This window comes from Rhynchophorus ferrugineus, unplaced genomic scaffold (genome assembly GCF_030347505.1).
Source record: "Rhynchophorus ferrugineus isolate W39M unplaced genomic scaffold, kcgeb_rfMv2 rfM6, whole genome shotgun sequence".
Taxonomy (NCBI): domain Eukaryota; kingdom Metazoa; phylum Arthropoda; class Insecta; order Coleoptera; family Curculionidae; genus Rhynchophorus; species Rhynchophorus ferrugineus.
Genome location: NW_027472585.1, coordinates 37333444 through 37354654, shown reverse-complemented (window position 1 = coordinate 37354654; position 21211 = coordinate 37333444). Strand labels below are relative to the sequence as shown.

The 21211-nt window shown below is 33.8% G+C and overlaps 1 protein-coding gene across 2 annotated transcripts in view; it reads right to left on the bottom strand.

Annotated features, from left to right (window-relative positions):
- The window catches only part of NetA (Netrin-A), a 473673-nt gene that overhangs the window by 136139 nt on the left and 316323 nt on the right, over window positions 1-21211 (bottom strand). For both annotated transcript variants that reach the window (XM_076408822.1, XM_076408821.1), the window contains exon 2: window positions 8853-9041. In XM_076408822.1, coding sequence (XP_076264937.1) covers window positions 8853-9041 — 189 coding nt within the window. The remainder of the gene's footprint in view (window positions 1-8852; window positions 9042-21211) is intronic.

Genomic DNA, 21211 nt, shown 5'->3' with positions numbered 1-21211 from the left:
TACCGTACCACATTTTTACGTTTCGTAATCACCAGAGGGTTGGAGTTATAAACGCAAAAAATAACTGATATCCTTATTGCTTTTGGTTTAAAATTAGATGGGAACCCTGATCCAATTTGTTTTTGTTTTTAGGTTCAACAATTATTAAAAGTAAATAATGATAAACTTAAAGGGATTTCTTAAGAACTTCTACATAAGTACTGGTCAGTTTATTATTTGTATTTCAGACCAGATGATTAAAGATCCAAATGTTAATGTATAGTTTATTCAAAGTAACAGAAAGCTACCGTCATTTAGATGAATAATGTATTGCCTATTTCAGTTTCTTTATATTAACAACTTCGTATATTAATGAGATAATGGTGACTCGTTCTTACGAACAAAATACGTTAGAGATATAAATATTTATACTATTAAATATTAAGCAGCAGTGGTTTTTATTGCAAATATTTCTATTAAGTTGCAGATGTACTGAATATTAATGGATACTGTAACTAAAATCACCCAAAAAAAAAATTTGAACTTACCGAAAGGAAAGTTTTTACAAACCTTGATGTTAGTTCTATTAAAGATTAAATGTACGAACTCTATAAAAATGGTGAGTAGTTTTTTAAACCAAACATAATTGCGTACAATTATTTCAGATATAACTGTTTCTATAGAATGTATCCGTAGAAAATTTAGAGATATGAAGCAGAACGAGAACTAAAAATAAAAACATAAATATGTTCTGTAACGAAAGTAAAATACATCACTTAGATGTACAATTATGGATCAGGCAGGTTAAGCCTCCATATATGATACCATAGATGGTTTAGAAACGATTTCAATGTAAATATAATAAAACAACTCAAACCCACAAAATATTGTGACTGTATAACTGTAGTTTAAGTCCTTCGATAATTTATACATTGGATATAGCATAATATTAAAACAAATTATATTTTATAACATTTTTGTTTCATTATTTATTGTAAAATAAACAAAAGTATGCTAAAATGTTAGAAATTGAGATATTGATGATGAATTTACTCCTACTTTGGATAAATTACAGATTATTTACTATTTTTAACAAATTCACAAATTTTAAGGCCTGTTTTTACGAACAGCTGTAATGAAAAAAGTTGTTTGACTTTTCTCTAAACACTTCTCTATATTAAGAATTTTCTTTTTTATCTTGGTTTCCGATTACTTGGAAAGTTGCAAATTTATTTTAGAGGGCGCGTTATTTATTTGAAATTTTCTACTTTATCAGGCTTTAACTCTTTGTTTTCTTTTATGCATCCTTTAAATATTAATTAAAATGAACTTCACAACTCTTACCCTGGTCGCAAGCACATATATGGACACATTTGTGGTGGACAACTGGGCATTTCGTTTCAAGCTCCCTAACAGGGCTCAGTATTTACCGCTGAACTCCTCGCGATATTCACAGCTTTATCCTACATCACAATACAATCCTTCAAATAATGGCTAATCCTGACCTGACCACTGCCAATTATTCGTACTCTCTATATGAATGGGATCAGGACAAGTTTACTGTAGATCCCTGTTACTATACCGAAAAATGAGCACGCGGATAGTACGGCTAAATCGGCAGCCTCCTATTAATCCGTGATTATTTTTAAACTGTGTATACACTATTTACAATATTAACATCCTTATTTGAGTTCTTAATTTTATTTATTTATTAATTTATTATTATATATATACACTTTATGTCTGACTTCCCCTTCTTATCAACACCGTACTATTGTATAGTCGCTAAATGACGACAACCTTGACGGCAAAAAAATTAAAAACAATTCCTCTTCACAAAATATCTGAAATTCATGCCACTAGACTAGAATACCCCCTCAGTTTATCGAACATTATTTTTCTCATACAGTATTATTCGTCATGATTTACATAGTTACTAAAGCAACAGATCAATTAATCACTTGTCATATTTGTTTGTGCTTCATTTTATCTACGCAATGGTCGAATTAAACCTGTATCGTGAATACCGTCCTCTCCCGTGGCGAGTCTATTTCCAAGACCCGGCCCGGGGCAGCTCACATTCTCAGGTCGGGTTTGTGGCCGCGCCGCCTATCGTTATTAATGAACGTCGCGACCTGGCCCTTAGCATGTGACAGATTAAAACAGATGGAGCATGTATTTAGCGCCATTTTTCAACGACGGCCAATTTATATCGCGCGAAAGAGTCCGCGCTCTCTCCGTTTCGCGAAGATCGCACGCTGAAAGAGCCAATTATTCGTTGTAGTTCTGTGCCCGTCCCCGAGTCGTCTCGACAACACGTTTTTTAGACGCCTAGCTAGGCGGTTTATTAATGGAAACTAGGTTGACTTGGTGTTTAATCCTTCTGCCGAGCAATTTCGAAAGTGCGTGCCCGACGTAGATCGTTTAACTGTGAATAATTTGCAGTTTCCTTTATTGTTTTGACTGTGTCGAGCATAAATAACTTTTTGCATAGCTCGGGAATTATTCCGATGGGAGAAACTTAAATTAATCCTGCTAATTTACGAGTTCCGCTTCAGAAGAGGATGTAAAACTTTTAGCACTGACATTTCAATCAACTACTAGTGTATTATGCATTGGATAAAACTACAATATGTAGAATAAAATGAAAAACAAGTAATATAACAAGGGTAGTTGGAACTGTTAAAATCCGGTACATAAAATGCATACACAGTACGCTCAAAATTGCATTCATTTCTGGGAACGGCCTGAAGAACTAAAAATGTTCATAGAAAAAATAATGCAATTTTATTGGACTATTGGACGAAAACCTGGAGCAAAATCTCAGATGGCTTATCAAATGATGTATCAATTGTTCCTGGACATTTACATGGTAGGGAAGACCCAAAAAGCAGTGAAAATAGCTAGTGCGGTAATGTTCTTAATTCACAGTTTGCCACGCAAATAAGAATAATTTTCTGCGGTGTATTGCGACTGTCTATAAAATGACGAGCTTGCACACACAACACCGCCATGTTGAGAGAATGATAAGACAAAGTTGTAAAACATGATGGAAAGTATTTAGATAAGTAGCAAATTTTCTCAATAAAAGGCCAAAATACATGCAAGTATCTTATGTAACAATTAAATTTTTACCCGATTTAACCCTTAGCGATACAACTAAAACTATAAAAAAATTTTTCTTTCCCTAAAAGAAGGGAAGTAGTTTCTAGAATATTTTTGGAACCAGGAATGAGCCTCAAAATAAGATGAAACGAAGCAATATTCCTTTGGTTGGTAAATAAAATTGATTGCCTGGAGTATCAAGTTGTGGGGATCAGATTTATCTAATGAGCAATCTGACTTACAACTTTGTTCTGATAATCCTGCCATGATAACGATGGCATGACGTGAAAGCAGTAGGAATAACTCAAAAGCCTGTATAATATACGATGTATAAATTGAAGGAAATATGCCACAAAAATGACACAAAAATTGAAGTTAAAAGATATATCATATGGTAATATAAAATAAAGAATTAAATTCTAAGTATCCATATTATAGATAAAACATAAATTAAAATAGAAGTTCTACATCACCCGAGTTTTATGCTAGATATTGACCTAAAAGATACTGTACAGTACTTCTGAATAATACTTTCATTCTTATATAGATAATTTTGAAGCTTTTACTCCTAATTTAGTGTGATGATCACCTCACTCGTGAACCACTATTTAGCCAACGAATACAACCACAGTATTCACTAGACCTACTTTGGTACAACATTTTCTACAAAATTAAAATATAAGCATTAAGGGACACGATTTAATGATATGAAGGCAGTAAAAACATCATCGAAAAGGGTATTGGACCCTATCAAAGTTCAAGATTCAACATAACCGAACATAAAACCTCCTCCTTTTTCGAAGTCGGTTAAACATGATACAGCTCAGTAGGTCTTAAAATACATATTATTTATCAACAATACCAAACATTGGCAAAAACATTAAGCAAAATAGTGGTTATATATATTTCCAAAATATATCGTAAATTAATTAAAAATATCTTTTACTTTATTGCACCGACAGATATTTAATAAAACGACTATATTTAATAAAACGACCTAATACAAGTCAATTTTCGTTATATTATTACCTCGATATGATTTACCTTCAATAGTGCGGAGGTAAGATGTATAGATTGAAAAAAAACCCGGCAATAACAATAATTAAAATGTATGTCTTCATCTAATAATTAAGAGCCTCAGCGTGTGCCTTTCCACTCTCGTAGCACCACAGCAGTATAATGATCAAATAATGTCAGCCGATATATCTCTTGATTTATTTGCAATTTATGGTATTTTACACGTATTCTTATCGTGTTTGTTGTATATGGTTGATATACTATTTGAAAACGTGATTGATATCGAATGGTTGTTGAAATATGAGATTGTAAAAACTGATTACTTTGTCAAAAATAAATATGGTCGAAAATATATATTGTCTCAAAAGTAATTTAAATTGCTTTCTCTTTATACCCATATGAGTATAAATCGGTTTAAGAACATTAAAACAGGATATTTATGAACACTGTGATTTTTTTTGGTATATATATATATATATATATATATATATATATATATATATATATGTATGTATATATATGTATGCGTTATCCTATGGTATGCTATTGGAGACTATCGACTGATTTTCAAGTGCACGGTTCGACTGTTTTTTTCTTAAACGTGATGTCAGACGAAGATGTACGAACCTTTTCCTCCTGTATAAATTATGAGAGAGGAAAGGACGGAGATAATTGCTTGGAGCAGTAAATTCCATATGTGCTTATATTTTCCAACGGTTGTATAAGCGAGATAGACATATACATATTTCTTGACGTACTAACATTACAAAAGAAAAGGAGAAAAAAAATTAATTTCATTTTTAACGAACGAAACGATTTTTTTTAAGAGCGTTGCTTCTGTATGTGAATGCGAATTTGAGAAAGGAATGGCTTTTTTCTATGGGATGGATAATACCCCACAAATGTTTTATTTATTTTTAATCTATACACTTCTCTGTCGCTTCGCATATTTAGCTAATTAGCGAGTATATTGGGATGCACTGACATTCTTTCGAAGTACTTCACACAAATACGTCGAATTATACTCGTTATTGGTTCTAGAGGAATATCGGGTTGCATTTGAAATATAGTACGGAGCATCAATAATAGCACGCAACACTTTAGTATTTTGGAACCGATATATCATGAATATATTAGACTTGCTAGTGGTTCCCCATAGTGGGATTCCATGTAACCAAATAGGCTCGCGTATAGATTTATACAGTAATATCTTGTTATCTAATGATAACTTGGATTTGGGTCCGATAAGCCAATACATCTGGTTGAGTTTAAGTTCGAGTTGTTTGTGCTTGGCGGGTATGTGCTTCTTCCTAGTTAGCTTTCAATATAGGTGCATAACAAGGTATTTAGCATGCTCTGCTCGGGGGAGTTGACAATTATTGATATTGGCTGGTGGACATGTTCTTTTACGTCGCGTAAAATAGATGACCGGATTTAGTTTCTTTTGCTTTAGTTCGCCATGTTTTCAGCCACATTTCTCTTTGATTAAGGTGTGTTTGTAGATTGATCGATGGCTGGATCTTCATGAGAGGCTAAGATTGCCGCGTCGCTTGCGTATGTTGGCCAAAATAAAATTACACATTCTTTTTCTCCTACCCATAAGATAACTGTTATAAATATTTGTATATGCATCAATCATTTCTTTTAAATTTAAATTAAATATTAAAACTTTTATTATTTAAATCTAAAAGATCACGTAATCTGAGTGGTTTGGATTTTTACTGTACTGGCTGCTGTATTACATAATTTATGCCAAAATATTGCTGAAAAATAACGAAAATAAAACAATTAAAAGTCTAATAAAACAGTCTAAAATATAAAGCTACTTTAACAAACTAAGAAAGATATACAATATACTTAGAATAACACTATATATCATGTTAACACGTCAATTTAACACTAATAAATTCACCAAAAAGTGTCTTGCTCTATTTTATAGCGGCGATCAAGTCCAAATTATGCCATAAAACACCAACAAAGCGTCAAGGTGGCATTTCATTGCAGTGTTTAACATTTTATCAGATTGAATTACAAGTAGTAATTAAAAATCTGAAATAGCGACCAGAAAGTTCATAAATAACCGAAGCGAAATGCAACGCCAGAAAATAGTTTCTTCAGATTAACGGTGGCCGTCTCGCCTAAACATCTCCCGAGAAGTTTTTTAATTAATTTGCCGTAATTAAATTATGGTCGTTTTTCGGCGATTTTCGTACTCGCATTTTTCGCGAATTAAACTTAGAAAACTTGGTGCCGGAAACTTAATTAGTAAATAAGGGAACAGGAAAATATATTACTCGAAATATTGCCCTAATATTAAGTAATCAGCAAAGTTTCGTTGTAACGCCTATTAAATTAATTATTTATTATTTTCAACGTGTTTGGCGACAAGACAATATCTCCTCTTATAATAATTTAATAATATTTTATAATTAATCACCTGTATTATACAAATCCTCAACATATTACCATTTTATTAGGAAATAAATGATCCTACCAAAATCTAAAATGTTATAAGGAAATATCAATTTTTATAATTCTTCTTAAAACTTATTTTTATATTATCTTTTTAATCTCGCAATGTATCTTGATGCAAAACTTCGTTGGAAGGAACATATAAAGAAGAACAGAAAAGAACTGGAATTGAAATATAGGAAAATGTATTGACTAATTGGAAGATCACAATTATCAGTATATCACAAATTGCTATTATATATAATATTGTTCACAATACTACAGAACTGAGCACCTACATCGTGACCTTCGGATACCCAAAGTCAGTTTAGAAATAAAGAGAATTGCAAGGGGGTATGAGGAAAGACTACATTCTCATGATAATATTGAGGTATTGCAACTTTTGGATACCACCAAAGTAGGACACAGACTTAAAAGAATCAAGCCATCTGAACTTGTGTAGTATTGAACTATATACAAATACAGCAGTGACATGTATTAACATTATTTGACCAGAGACTGAAATAGGGCCGATTGGTCCTCCTAGTTGTATACCAAGATTTAAATTCATAAAGACAAATTAGTTGCTTTAATACTCTAAAACGACCGGACCTACTTGGCTAGATTTGGTTTTGAAATGTGTGTAGAAATTCAAAGAAGGTTTATATGCCGAGAAAATATGGAATAATTGCGAGAAATATAGTGCAAGCAAGACTTTTGTCAAAGGGTTACTACTGTCCTTCAAATAAGTCAACAAAATCTTAAACAACTGCAGATACAAAGGCAAATGTATCACTTACTAAGAGCGCTGTTACACGCAAGTGTATTTTATGAGCAATTTGGATGCGGAGATTGGTTAAGCGTTGTACTCACAATCTAAGAGTGAAGCGAACTATTGTCCAAGAAATATAGATGATTCTTTACCAGAACAATGATTTAGTAAAGATATTCAAATTAGCATTGGGTCTGATGTTATCTAATAACTTTAATATCGATTTTTTACGATTTTCGACGGGGATTATCACAAGAATGCATCAATCCACTTAATTTTACTTTTGGCGATGAAGCTCCATTAAAAACCGCTGTGTATCGCTGGTTTAGTGAATTCAATCGTGGTCGTAGTTCGCTGTCCGAGGAGTTTGGTGAAGGTCGTTCAAAATCGGCTGTTGTGCCAGAAAACATCGATGCTGTGTGCAAAATGATTCAGCAAGATCGTCATGTCACCTATTGTGAGATTGAGGCATCTCTAAGCATTAGTTCCACCAGCATATATGCGGTTTTATATGGACACTTAGCTGTGAGAAAGTTATGTTTCCGTTGGATCCCACACAATTTGATAATCGCTAAAAAAAGGTTCGTATCGATTGGTGCAAAATAATGCTTCAGAAATTCTATCACGGTGCTCCGAAAGACGTTTATAAAATTGTGACAGGTGATGAATCGTGGATATATTCCTATGAGCCGGAAAGTAAGCAGCAGTCAATTGTATGAGTGTTCCAAGGTGAACCAAATCCAATAAAAGTTGTTCGCGCCTGAAGCACTTCAAAGAAAATGGTGGCCTGTTTCTTTGGAAAAAGTGGTCATATTGCTACAGTGCCTCTAGAGAATCGTAGAACAGTAAATTCTGATTGGTACACAAACATTTGTTTGACGTTGGTTAAAGTCTTCGATGATATAGGGAAAACAAACAAGAGACGTCGGATTGTTCTTCATCATCACAATGCGAGCTCTGACACATCGACACAAACCTGAGACTATTTGAGTACTGGAATCGAATTGATGAGTCATCCGCAGCACAGCCCTGATTTGGCACCCAATGACTTCTTTTTGTTCCCATCCGTGAAAAATAAACTGCGTGGTCAACGATTTTCATGGACCAAAGAAGCTATTGAAGCGTTCAAAAATTATGTTTTGAAGATACCCCATTCGGATTTGGGGATTGAGACATAGTCGGGGCGGGCTTTGAAAAACAATAAAAATATATTCGCAACTTAACTATTTAACCGAACTATAAATAGTGATCCTATTATTAATAGTTTTTAAAGATGAGAAGAAAGAGGATGAACGTTTTCAAATTAATTTTTATAAATCAAACTTTACATAATCATATGAAATAATATTTAATAAAAGTTATCATCAATTTGTCCACGATAAAAAATGCAAATATATACAGTCGTCCGATAAAGTCATTTTTCTGAAAGCAATTTTCCTTGACAAACTAATAAAAAGGCTGTTTAATTTAAAAAAAATAATAATAATTTAAACAGTTCTGCCAAATAAGCGCTATTAAAATTACTCACGTTTGCATGCCTTGCGATGGGTGATGGACTTGGTGGAATCTTTATAATAGCCTTCTCGGCAGTAGTGACAATGTCTTCCAGCGGTAAAATGACGACATTTCAGACATACGCCTCCGGATGTTCGCGCCGACAACTTGTACAATTCCATGTTGAAGCGACATCTGCGAGCGTGGTTATTGCATTCGCAAGCTGGAACAAACAAAAAAAAGAAATATATCAGAAAGGTATAATTTAATAACAATCATGGTAACTGTATAGTTGGAATATGATAATGATTATTTCATAACGCTAATGTAATATCAAGTCAACGATATTGTACAAATATATTGTCAATTCATATAAAATAAAACGTAGTAGCAATTGAATTATTTTTTATTAAAGAATGACAATTACTATTAAACATTTACTAAGAATTATTAAAGAAATAATGATTTAAATGTTATTAGCATTTAAGCTTTTACAAGTAAAAATGTTATAGACTCCCATATATAATTTTTTTCTATTTATAAAATGAAACGTAAACTTTTTGCTGAATATAAAATTAGAGAAGAAAGCGGACGCTAACGTACGAATCGGAATTATTCAGACAAGTAACAGTAGCAAAACTATGTCAGAAACAGGCGCCCATGTAACCTGTAGGGCATCATATCCAAGATACTTTTTGCTTATTCTAATACCTTGTTCGTTTCTGGCCCAGACGTTTGTTCTATGCTATTTACGCTTACCGAGGGAATATCTTTAAATAATTGAAATTCGCCATCATTAGGTAACTTTAGAGGAAACATTTTCAGTGCCTAGAAATTGTTTGTAAGTTATACTTAATTAAACGCAACTAAATAATCCAGTTTCTAAATACGCGTTATATTAAATAAATAGTTAAGTATTAGGTAATAATAGTATAATAATGCGCGTGCGCAAGGTATAATTGTATAAAATTAACTTTATGTAGAGCCTACATTCTCCCAATGAACGTCAGTACTTTTAACTTGCGTAGTGTTCTAAGGAAGATAAAATAGATTTTAATTTATATAAAAAATACCTTAACATACAAGATTTTGTGGAAACTTATTTACCTTTTAATGAAAATTCAGAAATTGAAACAAACACAGTAAAATTACTATCATTCCGTATAGCAACAACGATGAATAACTCGGAATGAATCTTGATGAAAAACTTCGCTGGAAGGAACATATAAAGAATTACTGGCTAATTGGAAGAATCACAATTATCAGTACATAATAAATTGCTATTATATAACCAAATACTGAAACCTATATGGACATACGGAGTTGAATGATGGGGATGTTCTACAAAGAGTAACATAAACAAAATACATATTTTTCAGAACAAAGTCTTGAGAGGTATTGTCAGTGCACCCAAATACTATAGGACTGCTTACCTACATCGAGACCTTCAGATACCCACAGTCTGTCAAGAAATCGAGAGAATTGCAAGGGGGCATGAGGAAAAACCCTATTCTCTATGAGATTATTGAAGTATTGCAGCTTTTGGATACCACCAGAACAGGACACGGATCTATATATTGAATACCACCAGATCTGAACTTGTATAGTGTTGTGTAGTGAGGTGTACATAATTTAAAAAAATACAGCAGTCACATGTATAAACATTATTTCACTAGAGACTGAGATAGATAGATATTATTATAAAAACATTAAATTAAACATATTAAAAAATTAATTGTAGTACTGAAATTTTGCAAAATTTAATTAATCAACAAAAACTTCTGTTAATCGAAAAATTATATGTATAAATAAAAAAGGAATGAAGCAATATATTAGCGGTTATTGTTATATTGATCTTTATTGATTGGTATAAGTCCAACTAATTACCGGCTACAGACATCTAATAAAAGTTAATTGCCTAGATAGTAGCGACTGTATTAGTATCGATTTGCAATTCATTTATATAGAATTAGATGTTAAAGTCCATTTACTCAAGGTGATTAAAAGAATCCCTCTTATATTCGAGGAATATTTGTTCTTTTCTATCATATAGGTGGTATGGATAGAAGAAGGTCGTTTACCACCTCTTTTAATTTATTTGGGTTATTTAGAAAACATAATTTTTTTATCTATATCTGTTCTAAACATATATAAAAAGAAGTTGTTTTCTTGTTTTGATAATCATCATTTCGTCTGTAGATTTAAAAATGTATGACAGACGAGATTTTTTAAACGCATTCTGGAAAGAATGGTTTCAATATTTCTAGTTAAATAGAGAGGATCAAAATTGAAAACTACAAAAAAATAAAGAGAGATTTATTGAAAAGTGGAGATCCTCCTACCACCATTTAAGATTCATGTGAAGTGTCGAGGATTGAAGAGTATCTGCTATATCTGAAAGAAAATGAATGCAAGAAAACTAAACGATGAACTAAAAGACAACTCTTCAGATAAACAAATACGGCAGAATATTGACCAATTCGTGCAAACCAGAGTATATAATTAGAAACACATATTTAGAATCTCTTTATTCTTCTAATATTTCACTTTATCTAAGCTTTAATTGATATCCTAGCCGATGTACATCTTTTGGACCACCTCTAAAACTTTTTTTCGATGGACAGTGGCTTATTGAGTAACTTCCAATGAATGGGGAACTTCGTGAAGAACTTTGCAATAATTCTCCTCCAGCAATTTCTCGAATTCTGCGTTTTCAAACGCTTTTACAACTCCAGGGTGCTAGTTTAAATATCTGTAATTACTCCCGTTTCTTTCACTAATAAACTGGTAATTTGTCTCTGTAAGAATATTCATCTGGTCGGTCGTAATGTGTGACTGTCGATGCGATTGTTTGTCTGAACGCTGACTCACACATAGAACATTTTCGAACACGCAAGGAATTCGCACGGGAAGTGAAAATACTGGAGAATGGACACGATATTAAGTTAGGTAAAGGAAATGCGGAAGTGCTATGGAAGTTGTACTGTTACAAGGGGCAAATAAAAGAGAAAAGAGAACGAGAGGTTTTTTTCTTGTTCTAGAATGTCCAGCTAGAACCAAATGGTCTTTTACTGATGTCGCATTAGGTTCGAGATAGTGGAGTATTTTGCGGGCGGCAGAGACCCTGGATTACGACTGGGATACCGAGGATTGCGAATAGGCAAGGATTTGATCAAGTTGTTGTTCTAAGGCGCCTAGGGAGAACCTTACACTGAGCGTATTCGTGAAACTCTTAACGAACTGGATGCGTGATTCGAGGTGAGTGTTAACATTCCTCATAAACCATTGGATATTGAGTAACGCGCGGACTTTTTTGGATTGGAACATTTTTACATTTTTATTAGTGCAAGTTGTCTCTCAGAAATGCACCTGTATCACACCTATACTCCGAAGAGGTAGACTGGACAGACTAGCATTTTATACAGAGTGGCCTTCTGGATGATTGGGAGCTTGCTTTTCTGCAGAGGAGTGGGAAAAAGAGACTACACACGCCATTGCCTTTGCAAAGAGTGTACTGGATTTGGGCTGTCCATTGGAATGTGCGGTCGAACTGGAAACCGAGGTATGATACCTTCTGGAGCCAGGGGATAGAAACTTGTGGTGTGTCATCTGCATAAAATGCTGTGTGGGAATGTTTGTGGAGTGGGAAATCAGCCATGTACAGGTTAAACACGACAGGGGCTAGTGGAGCACCTTACGGAACTCCTATGGAAATTTATTTTCGAGAGACAACTGCGTCACCGATCCTCATTTGGAAGGACCTACCATCCAAGTATGAATCTATCAGGGAGATTAGGTCTTTCGGTAGAAAAAGACTTTTAGCTTTGAAAATTAAACACCTAAAAAGATGGCTTCAGTTTTTCGACCTTTTCTTAATGCCTGGTGGATTGTTGCTGTGACCCGAGCAGCTTTATGAATGTTTTAGTGTTTGGCACGGAAACTGAGTTGTTCCTTATAAATTATGTTGGGTGCGTCAGTGAAAGTATTTTAAGCGTGTAGCATCGCTTTTTCGGCAAGTTTGGAGAGAACGAGACGTCGTCGTGATGGTCTATTATAGCCGGGAACCACATGGTATGAATCTACCAACGTTGCCAACCTTTAACTTGATGCAGGTGAATACGTGGTGGCCTAAACGGTCGTACCGGTCGCTACATATCTAATTCGCAAATATGATGATGACGAATTATGGACAAATGATTTGCCTTGATATATCAAATTCTTGTTCACCATTTTGCTCGTACAGATAGTAATCATAAAACCTGAATATACCGCATTAAGATATAAAGACCAATAGCTACAAATAAGGAATATTAATCAATCAGATTCTGTATTTACATTACTTTTGAGAAATTCTTCAATAGTATATCCAGCAGAGAGAAAAATGTTTAAACGTTATTTTCTTATTGAATTACCAAACCTTTGTTAAGGTACCAATACGTGAGATGTGAATTGAAAGTACGCGGTTTCATAATAAGCCGAAGCTTACGCCCTCACATTTCGACAAAGTTTTTATCCAGCTTTTTTCCTCTGCTACATTGAAAAAAAACGGACTGTTTTTCTTTCATAAAAACGCCGTATACCTCAGAAAAAAGGAGAGTAGAGAAAAAAAGGACCCGAATCTCGGTCTGTTTTATATCGCAGAATACACAATTGATCTAAGCTATCCGCTTTTCAAAGCCCGCAGCTAAAAATCCGAATCTCCATTAGGGACAATGATACTGTGTTTGCAGAGCATCAGGCCAAGTATATTAAAATCCATTGATTTTTGTGGGTAAACAATGGATGACTTATATTTGTCGACGTTTTTCTTTTTCTTCCTTCAGTTTTTTTCTCGATGTAATAGAATTATATTTTGGATATTCTTAGGAATATTCTAGTTGAGTTCAGATATGAATATTTAATCTATTCAAAGTTTTTTTGTACATGTGTCATGAATATATTTAATGTATTGTCTGTCGTAATTTGTAGATTCGTTTCAGAATCAGATAATATTTTCCTTCTGACTTTATTATAGTTAGAAAGAGACAAAATGTTATCTGATTAGTTCGAACCCGTAAACGAATGAGTCTGTCAAAGTCGTCCGCTTGTCAGACGTATGCAAAATTATTGAAATCAGTAGTGATAAGAGATTATAACTCCAATCTACAAACTATTGTGGCTGTATAATTAACTGTAGTTTCCAGATGTACTGTAGTGTTAAAATAAACTATATTTGACAACATTTTTGTTCAATTATTTTATTTAGATTAGAATTATCTTGTATGTCAACGCGAAACTGAACTAAAACTCAGAGTTGATGCGGCAACATTGCGACGTTTTGACGTCACAAATTTAAACGACATGTGTACAAAATAAATCTGAATAGACTATATGTAATATTTCATAAAATATTTTGCGTATGTATGAATGTTGTCATTAAAAAAATATAATTGCAATTGTGCATATGTTTTGTTGGGGATTAAAAATAGTGATGAAAATGACTGAAAATATCATCACTTCGGTTTCGTTGCTTGCTATGTTAATAAAGAAGAGTTTTCTGTGGTATATTGTGACTAGTAATGAAGAGCGGATCTACTAGAATAATCACAAGTGCAAAAGTTAATGGGTTAATACTGAAGAACCATCGACATCGACATCTAAGTGGAGTATTCATGGTGTTCCTCGATGTACTTGCAGCGACCTTGAGGCATGTTCAATTTTACATCGTAGAGAAACGGCGTACGAAATACCCAGAAATATCATCTCAGATGTTGGACACGGGCGGGGTGCCAACAGCGCCAACTAGTACACGATAACGAATATCTGACCACCCCGGTATGTTTATCTGGGAGATTGTTGAAGGGCACTTTCGAGCATTCAGTCACTGACCAGAGTTCAGTTCAGACGTGCCACCATCGAATGCCCAAGCCTCCTCTACAGGTAAACCCAGCGCCGCTTTCTTTTATCTCTTTGTATTTTCCACATTTTATATTACGTCAATAAATAACGGTCACATCATGTAAACAGAACAGCTTCATTTCATCTTACCTCTATTCACAGAGCCATATAACAAAACCATCAATACTAAATTTAAATGAAACTGTCATTCTCTTACACGATAACCCTTGGCTAACTATTGCAAGAATTGTGAGGGATGCACTTTTACAGCTCGAATAGAAAGTTCTGCAGAACTTTCAGCACTTATCACTTTGCTTGGTTTGGCTGGCATAGGATCTGGAAATGCTGAAGAAGTTCACTGGCATGAAAATTAATCGAGGATTGAACCTCTGAAATTGTAACATCATTATATAGACATGTCATCACCATATTGCCAGAAATATGGAAAAAGAGGTTGTAGAAAATGATGGATAATATTGTATTTTTATACTTTTTGACAAACAAGGACCTAATAAATCAGCTTTGTTCACCACTTTTGTGCCGTATTTGTGATGAAATATTACATTTTAAATGAAACTATTATGAGATCATACGAGACGTCTTTGAGTGAGATTTTATATGTAGGAACACGAATAGCAGCAATGATACAAACAGAGATTCGACAAAGTGAAACAATGCTCGATCACGTGATGTAAAATTACTGGTGTTAATTAGCAATCTCCCAAAACAACACCTTGTATTTTTGAGATGATATCTGGGTTTGATGGAATTTTTGTTCCGTAACCGTACCCGAGACAAACCACTTCATCAGACAGTCAGTCTTAGCATAAACTTTTTACAGACAATTTAATTACAGTAAGATTTGCAATTTTTTCTCTTGGTAAAAACCAAAAACAAATTGACATCGCCTGTTCTTAAATGTATATATGCGCTATTTCTATCGGGCTCGAAGGACCATGTTGAATTACTTGTATAATTCATTAAATAATTTCCGGAATGCTATTTCAAGTCAATAAATAAGTCGTTCTTAAAGATTTCAGTGATCCACGAAACTAACATCGATTAGTTACTAGGTATCTTTATTTAAATAAAAATAAACTACTACAATACAATACAACACTATAATATACCCGAACTATCTTCGATAATATGGATCGATCTTATTTTACGAACTTGACTAAGAACTAGTCGTGAAAATTTTATGAATACTTTATTGTGAATATTTTTCCTGAATGCTTGCGAACATGTTTCTTTTCCTTTTTTTTTTTGACCTTAGACCCAGCTGGTTTTAAAAACCCTTGCTGATTTCAACAGTAATTCTTAAGGTGCACGCAATGGCAGGGTTGCGGGAGGCGCGACGGCTAGGGGGCTGCTTTTGGGCGTTTGACTATTTAGGAGCTGGGGTTATCGAGGTGGGGGCGCCTCTGAGAGGAATTTTACGAGGGGGTTTTCAGAAAGAGTTGAGGATTATAGGAATTGGTTGAGAAGATGGTTCACAAATTCGGTCACTGATCTGTATCTCTATGAATCTCTAGGGTGCACAAGGCTGGACGGATATTATGTTCTGCATTACTTCCAGCTTTTTGACCTGAAGAGGGCCACTGATTTGATTAAGCTCTTGAAAAGTAGAACTATTATCGTTGGAGGAAGTTTGCTTCGACGGCATAAAACAGGTTTCAGAACAGAGGAGATTCCGTACCCTTTGGATACAGCTTTATTTGGGGCTTGCGAATCTCTTGGTTTGCCCTATTTAAGGTGGTGTGTATGTCAGACCCACTCTGAAAGAATACGGTATCTGACAATCATCTTTTCTTGGAACTAGTAGTCCACTTATAAGGGTCTTCCTATCCCAAGTAAACTAGAGGCCAGTTAGTGGCAATAAAATGTTCTGCCAAAGAAACCCAAAATACCGTCATAATGCTATAAAAAGACACATATTATCAAAACTGTATTTTGGGAAATAAATATAAGAATTTCGTAAAAACATTTAACCCCAACCCCCCAGAAAGCGACTCTGTATAAAATGCTAGTCCGTCCAGTCGGCCTCTACGGAGCACAGATGTGGTACAGGTATATCTCTGAGAGTGTTCCAAATCCAAAAAAGTCCACGCGTCACTCAATGCCCATGGTTTATGAGGAACGTCAACGCTAACCTCAAATTAGGCATGTCGTTCGTGAAGAGTTTTACGAACATGCTCAGTATAAGGTTCTCCATAGGCGCCTTAGAACGCGACAACACCTTGATAAAATCCCTACCTATCCACAAGCCTCGGTAGGTAACCAACTATAACAAACCCCAGTCGTAACCCAGGTTCTCTGTTGCGCGCAAAACACTTTACTATCCCGAATTCAAAGTGACATCAGCAAAAAACCATTTGATTCTAGCTGGTCATCTTGGAACAAGAAAAAAAAAACATATTTGACAATGCTTTTAATCTCTCTGACATCTTGAACAATTGTTGATCAAGAGATGGTGGTTCAGGAACGCATATAATTACTTACTATTTTAATCAATTACCTCGATCAAAATACATAATTTTATTCTCGATTTAAAATGAATTAATTATATTATACAATAAAATCAAATTAAAAAGTTAATTTACCTTCACATTATATATTGCATATATTACTAGATAAAACGAATTAAAATATTTATCCACGAGCCAGTCGGGTTCAGCTACGATATTGCTTTAATTGAAACGGTAACAGTTTGCGTTGTGCTTAACATGACGTATTATTTCAATAACGCATGACATACGGCTAGAATGAACTCATTAATCGAACCGAATCGTGTGCTATCGACAAAGCAAGTTGCCGGAGACGCATAAATTTGCGGGGCGCTAGAATTACGTGTTTCTCTATTTCTTCCAATTTGCTAGACGAAGTTTACAGACGCTATAGTTGGAATGTAATTTGTTGTGTATACAAGAATGTTTTAATCGGTTATTGAATAGTTTTGGTAGGTTAAGGGATTACATTCAGTAACATATTAATGAAAATGAATTCTTGTGAAAATGTCAAATCTGTCATTCATCTCAGACTAGGGTTGCCGAAAAAATATCAATCGGTGTAAATATAAGTATCGAACTTTTAGTTGCAAAATAAAATATCGATATGAAAAACCTAGGGTTTTCGGAGGAGATTATCAAACTTTTATTTTGGGATTTCTTGGTTGATATTTATCCCATATCTTTCTTAAACTATTCTTACTATTTTATTACTTACTTCCCTTTGTTTTAACATAAGTTATAGTATTTCCCTTCTTATTCTGTCAACTGTCTTTTTTAACTCAATAAATGCTAGGTATATCTTGTTTTGTTTTGGTTGAATTGGCAATGCACTTCTGTGAGAGTTGTGTAAACATTGAAACAAATGATAGTCAAAGTGTGATTCCCAACTCAGCTCTCTCAATTTTTGATGGACCATTAAGGAAGTGTCCGAATGAATATTGTCATGATCATCAATTAGCAAATCCTCATAGTGGATGAGTCTACACATACAGCATCACTATTTTATCGTCAATAATGAATTTTCAAATAGTTGGAATATCTGACCAGATGTTTTAATAAGCCTTAGTGATGATTTAATCATTAGTTGTGATAGGTTTCAAAACTTCACTGCCGATATGATTGTCTTGTCGAATTTTCACGAGAAATGTACTAGCTTTTTCAGTTATTGTGCTAACAGTGAAAGTGATCAAACTTGTTGAATTGGGCATGTGACAACCATCAAAAAGCAGAAGCATTTGGTGAATATCTAGAAAAACTTTCAAACAAAACGAAACTAATACTGAATATTATTTGCCGGACAGAGAAGCTAAAAATTTGATGATTGAATTAGTCACGCCGAAAAAGCTAACCAAAGTGATTAAAACTGACATTAAACCAAGGAAATCCCAGGCTACGATTTAACAACAGGAGAATTACTGCAAAAACTACCAAGAAAAGGAATTATAAAACTCACCGACTTGATCAATACAGCAGTTAGATTAAAACATGTCCCAGGCATTTGGCGGAAATTATAATGATCACAAAACCTGGGAAGTCACCAAACGAAATAAAAGCCTATAGACCTATATCACCGCTGCCAGTAAAACTCCTGTTGAAAATAATAAAACGGATCATAGAGAGAAAAAACCTAATACCAACACCAGTTTGGGTTTATTAACAAGCATTCAATAATTGACAAGGTCCACAGAATAACAGATGTTATTGATAAAGCCTATGAAAGTAAAAAAGTATGCTCAGCTATATTCTTAGATGTAGCACAAGCCTTCGCCAAGTTCTGGAACCTTGTTCACAAAATACAGAACATGTTACCAAAACAACACATCGAACTATTAAAATTGTATATTATAACTAAAATGTTTAGAGTTAAACAAGAACAAGCTTACTCTACAATAGAATTAGCTAAACCAGATATACCACAGGGAAGTTTACTGGGGTCAAAGCTTTATCTACTCTATACTTGTGATATATCACAAATTGAGAATATTACGATGGCTACATTTGCTGATGATACTGCGATTATAGCTATCGGAGATAAAAGTGAAGAAGCCTCACGAAAATTACAACAGGCAAGTGACAATATAAATAATTGGACACAAGCTTGGCAAATAAAGATTAATGAAAGTAAATCTGTGCATGTACAGTTCATTTATAAACAGACCGTACCAACAACATTAAATTATACATCATTACATATAGCAATAACGGTAAATATCTCGGAATGAATCTTATTGCAAAACTTCACTGGAAGGAACATATAAAGAAGAAATGAGAAGAACGCAATTGAAATATAGGAAAATATACTGGCTAATTGGAAGGAAACCGCAATTATCAGTATATAAAAATTCCTATTATATAAACAATTACTGAAATACTATACGGACATACGGAGTTCAATTATGAGGATGTTCTGCAAAATTTAACATAAACAAAATACACATTTTTCAGAATAAAGTCCCGAGAGGTATTGTGAGTGCACCCACATACTATAGGACTGATTACCTACATCGAGATCTTCAGATACCCACAGTCAGTCAAGAAATCAAGAGAATTGCAATGGGGCATGAGGAAAGACTCCATTCTCATGAAAATATTGACGTATTGCAGCTTTTGGATACAACCAGAAGAGGAGATCAAAAAATCAAACCATCTGATCTTGTGTAGTGTTGTGTAATAAGGTGCATATAATAAAAAATACAGCAGTGACATGTATAAACATTATTTCACCAGAAACTGAGACAGGACCGATGGGTCCTCCTAGTTATATACCTAGATTTAAGTTATCCTAAAGACAAATTGTAGGTTAGGCGGAAATGATTAATGTAATAATTAAATAATAATAAAAAATATATTCATTTGTAGCGTTTGAATTCTTTTCTTGACTAAATGACTAAGAGTTGCGAATTTGGTTGCTTGGAATTATATTTTGTCAAGAGGTTTTATACAACAATTAACTTTTTAATTATGAAGAATAATATTTAATAAATATCAAATCAAAATATTTCAGATTATATTAAAATTAAGGCTACGCATATTTTTCAAATAACCGCAAACCCTATATAGATATCCGCTGTTTTTATATTCTCTACCTTGAATTACCCTTCCATTAAGGGAAACTCGAAACGAGATGGAAATTTTTTCCCCAGACGTCATCGACGAGGCACAGTCAAGAGGTTCGATTCCATCCGCAGCGAGGTTAATTGCGTTTCCTCCCTCTGAGTAGGCGAAAGTCGAAAGATCGTCGCAGGAAGACCTAACGACTGAAAGGGTTGAAAACTGAAAATTCGATATTCGGTCTTCCCGCAAAGAGTTATTTCGAAATCCAGAATAAACGCAGTCAATGATGTAACGCAAATATTTTTACCAATAACTTGGTTGTTGATTGTTAATTTTATTTCTCATATTAACACAAGTATTTTAACTAGTCTCAAGCCAAGAAATAATCTTTAAAAATCACGTTCTTTGTTATTGAACAGTGTTGATACACCGTTGTTTTCATAGTTTCTACTCTGTATTGGTGTTCCTATAGCAAAATGAGTAATTCTATAGTTTTCAAAATATTTATTAAACTATCTTTCCAACGATATATAGTCTGTCCAAAAAAACAGGTAATACATGGCACAGATGACGTCGAATATTTCACTTTGTAAAAATGTAGAATGCGTTTTAATGTTTCCTTCTCATTTTATCCTAATTAAAAATCAACAGAATGCTGTCTGATGCGTCGAAATATGTAACCAAATTAACCTATAAGATTAGAAAATATAGTAAAAGAACTATTGGAAACAAAAAAAAATATTTTAACCTGTTAAAACTGCACTGAATTTTGTGAGGATCAAGATAGGTTAGGATAGGATAGGTTATACTCGCTTTATCAAATGTATGAAATGTATAAAAACAGTGTATAGCTTTTTCAATATAAACATATTTTAATACAATTATTTCAGAAAAAACTGTTAGTCTGGAAAGTATCCGTAGCAAAATTAGAGATATACAGCACTTTGAGGGA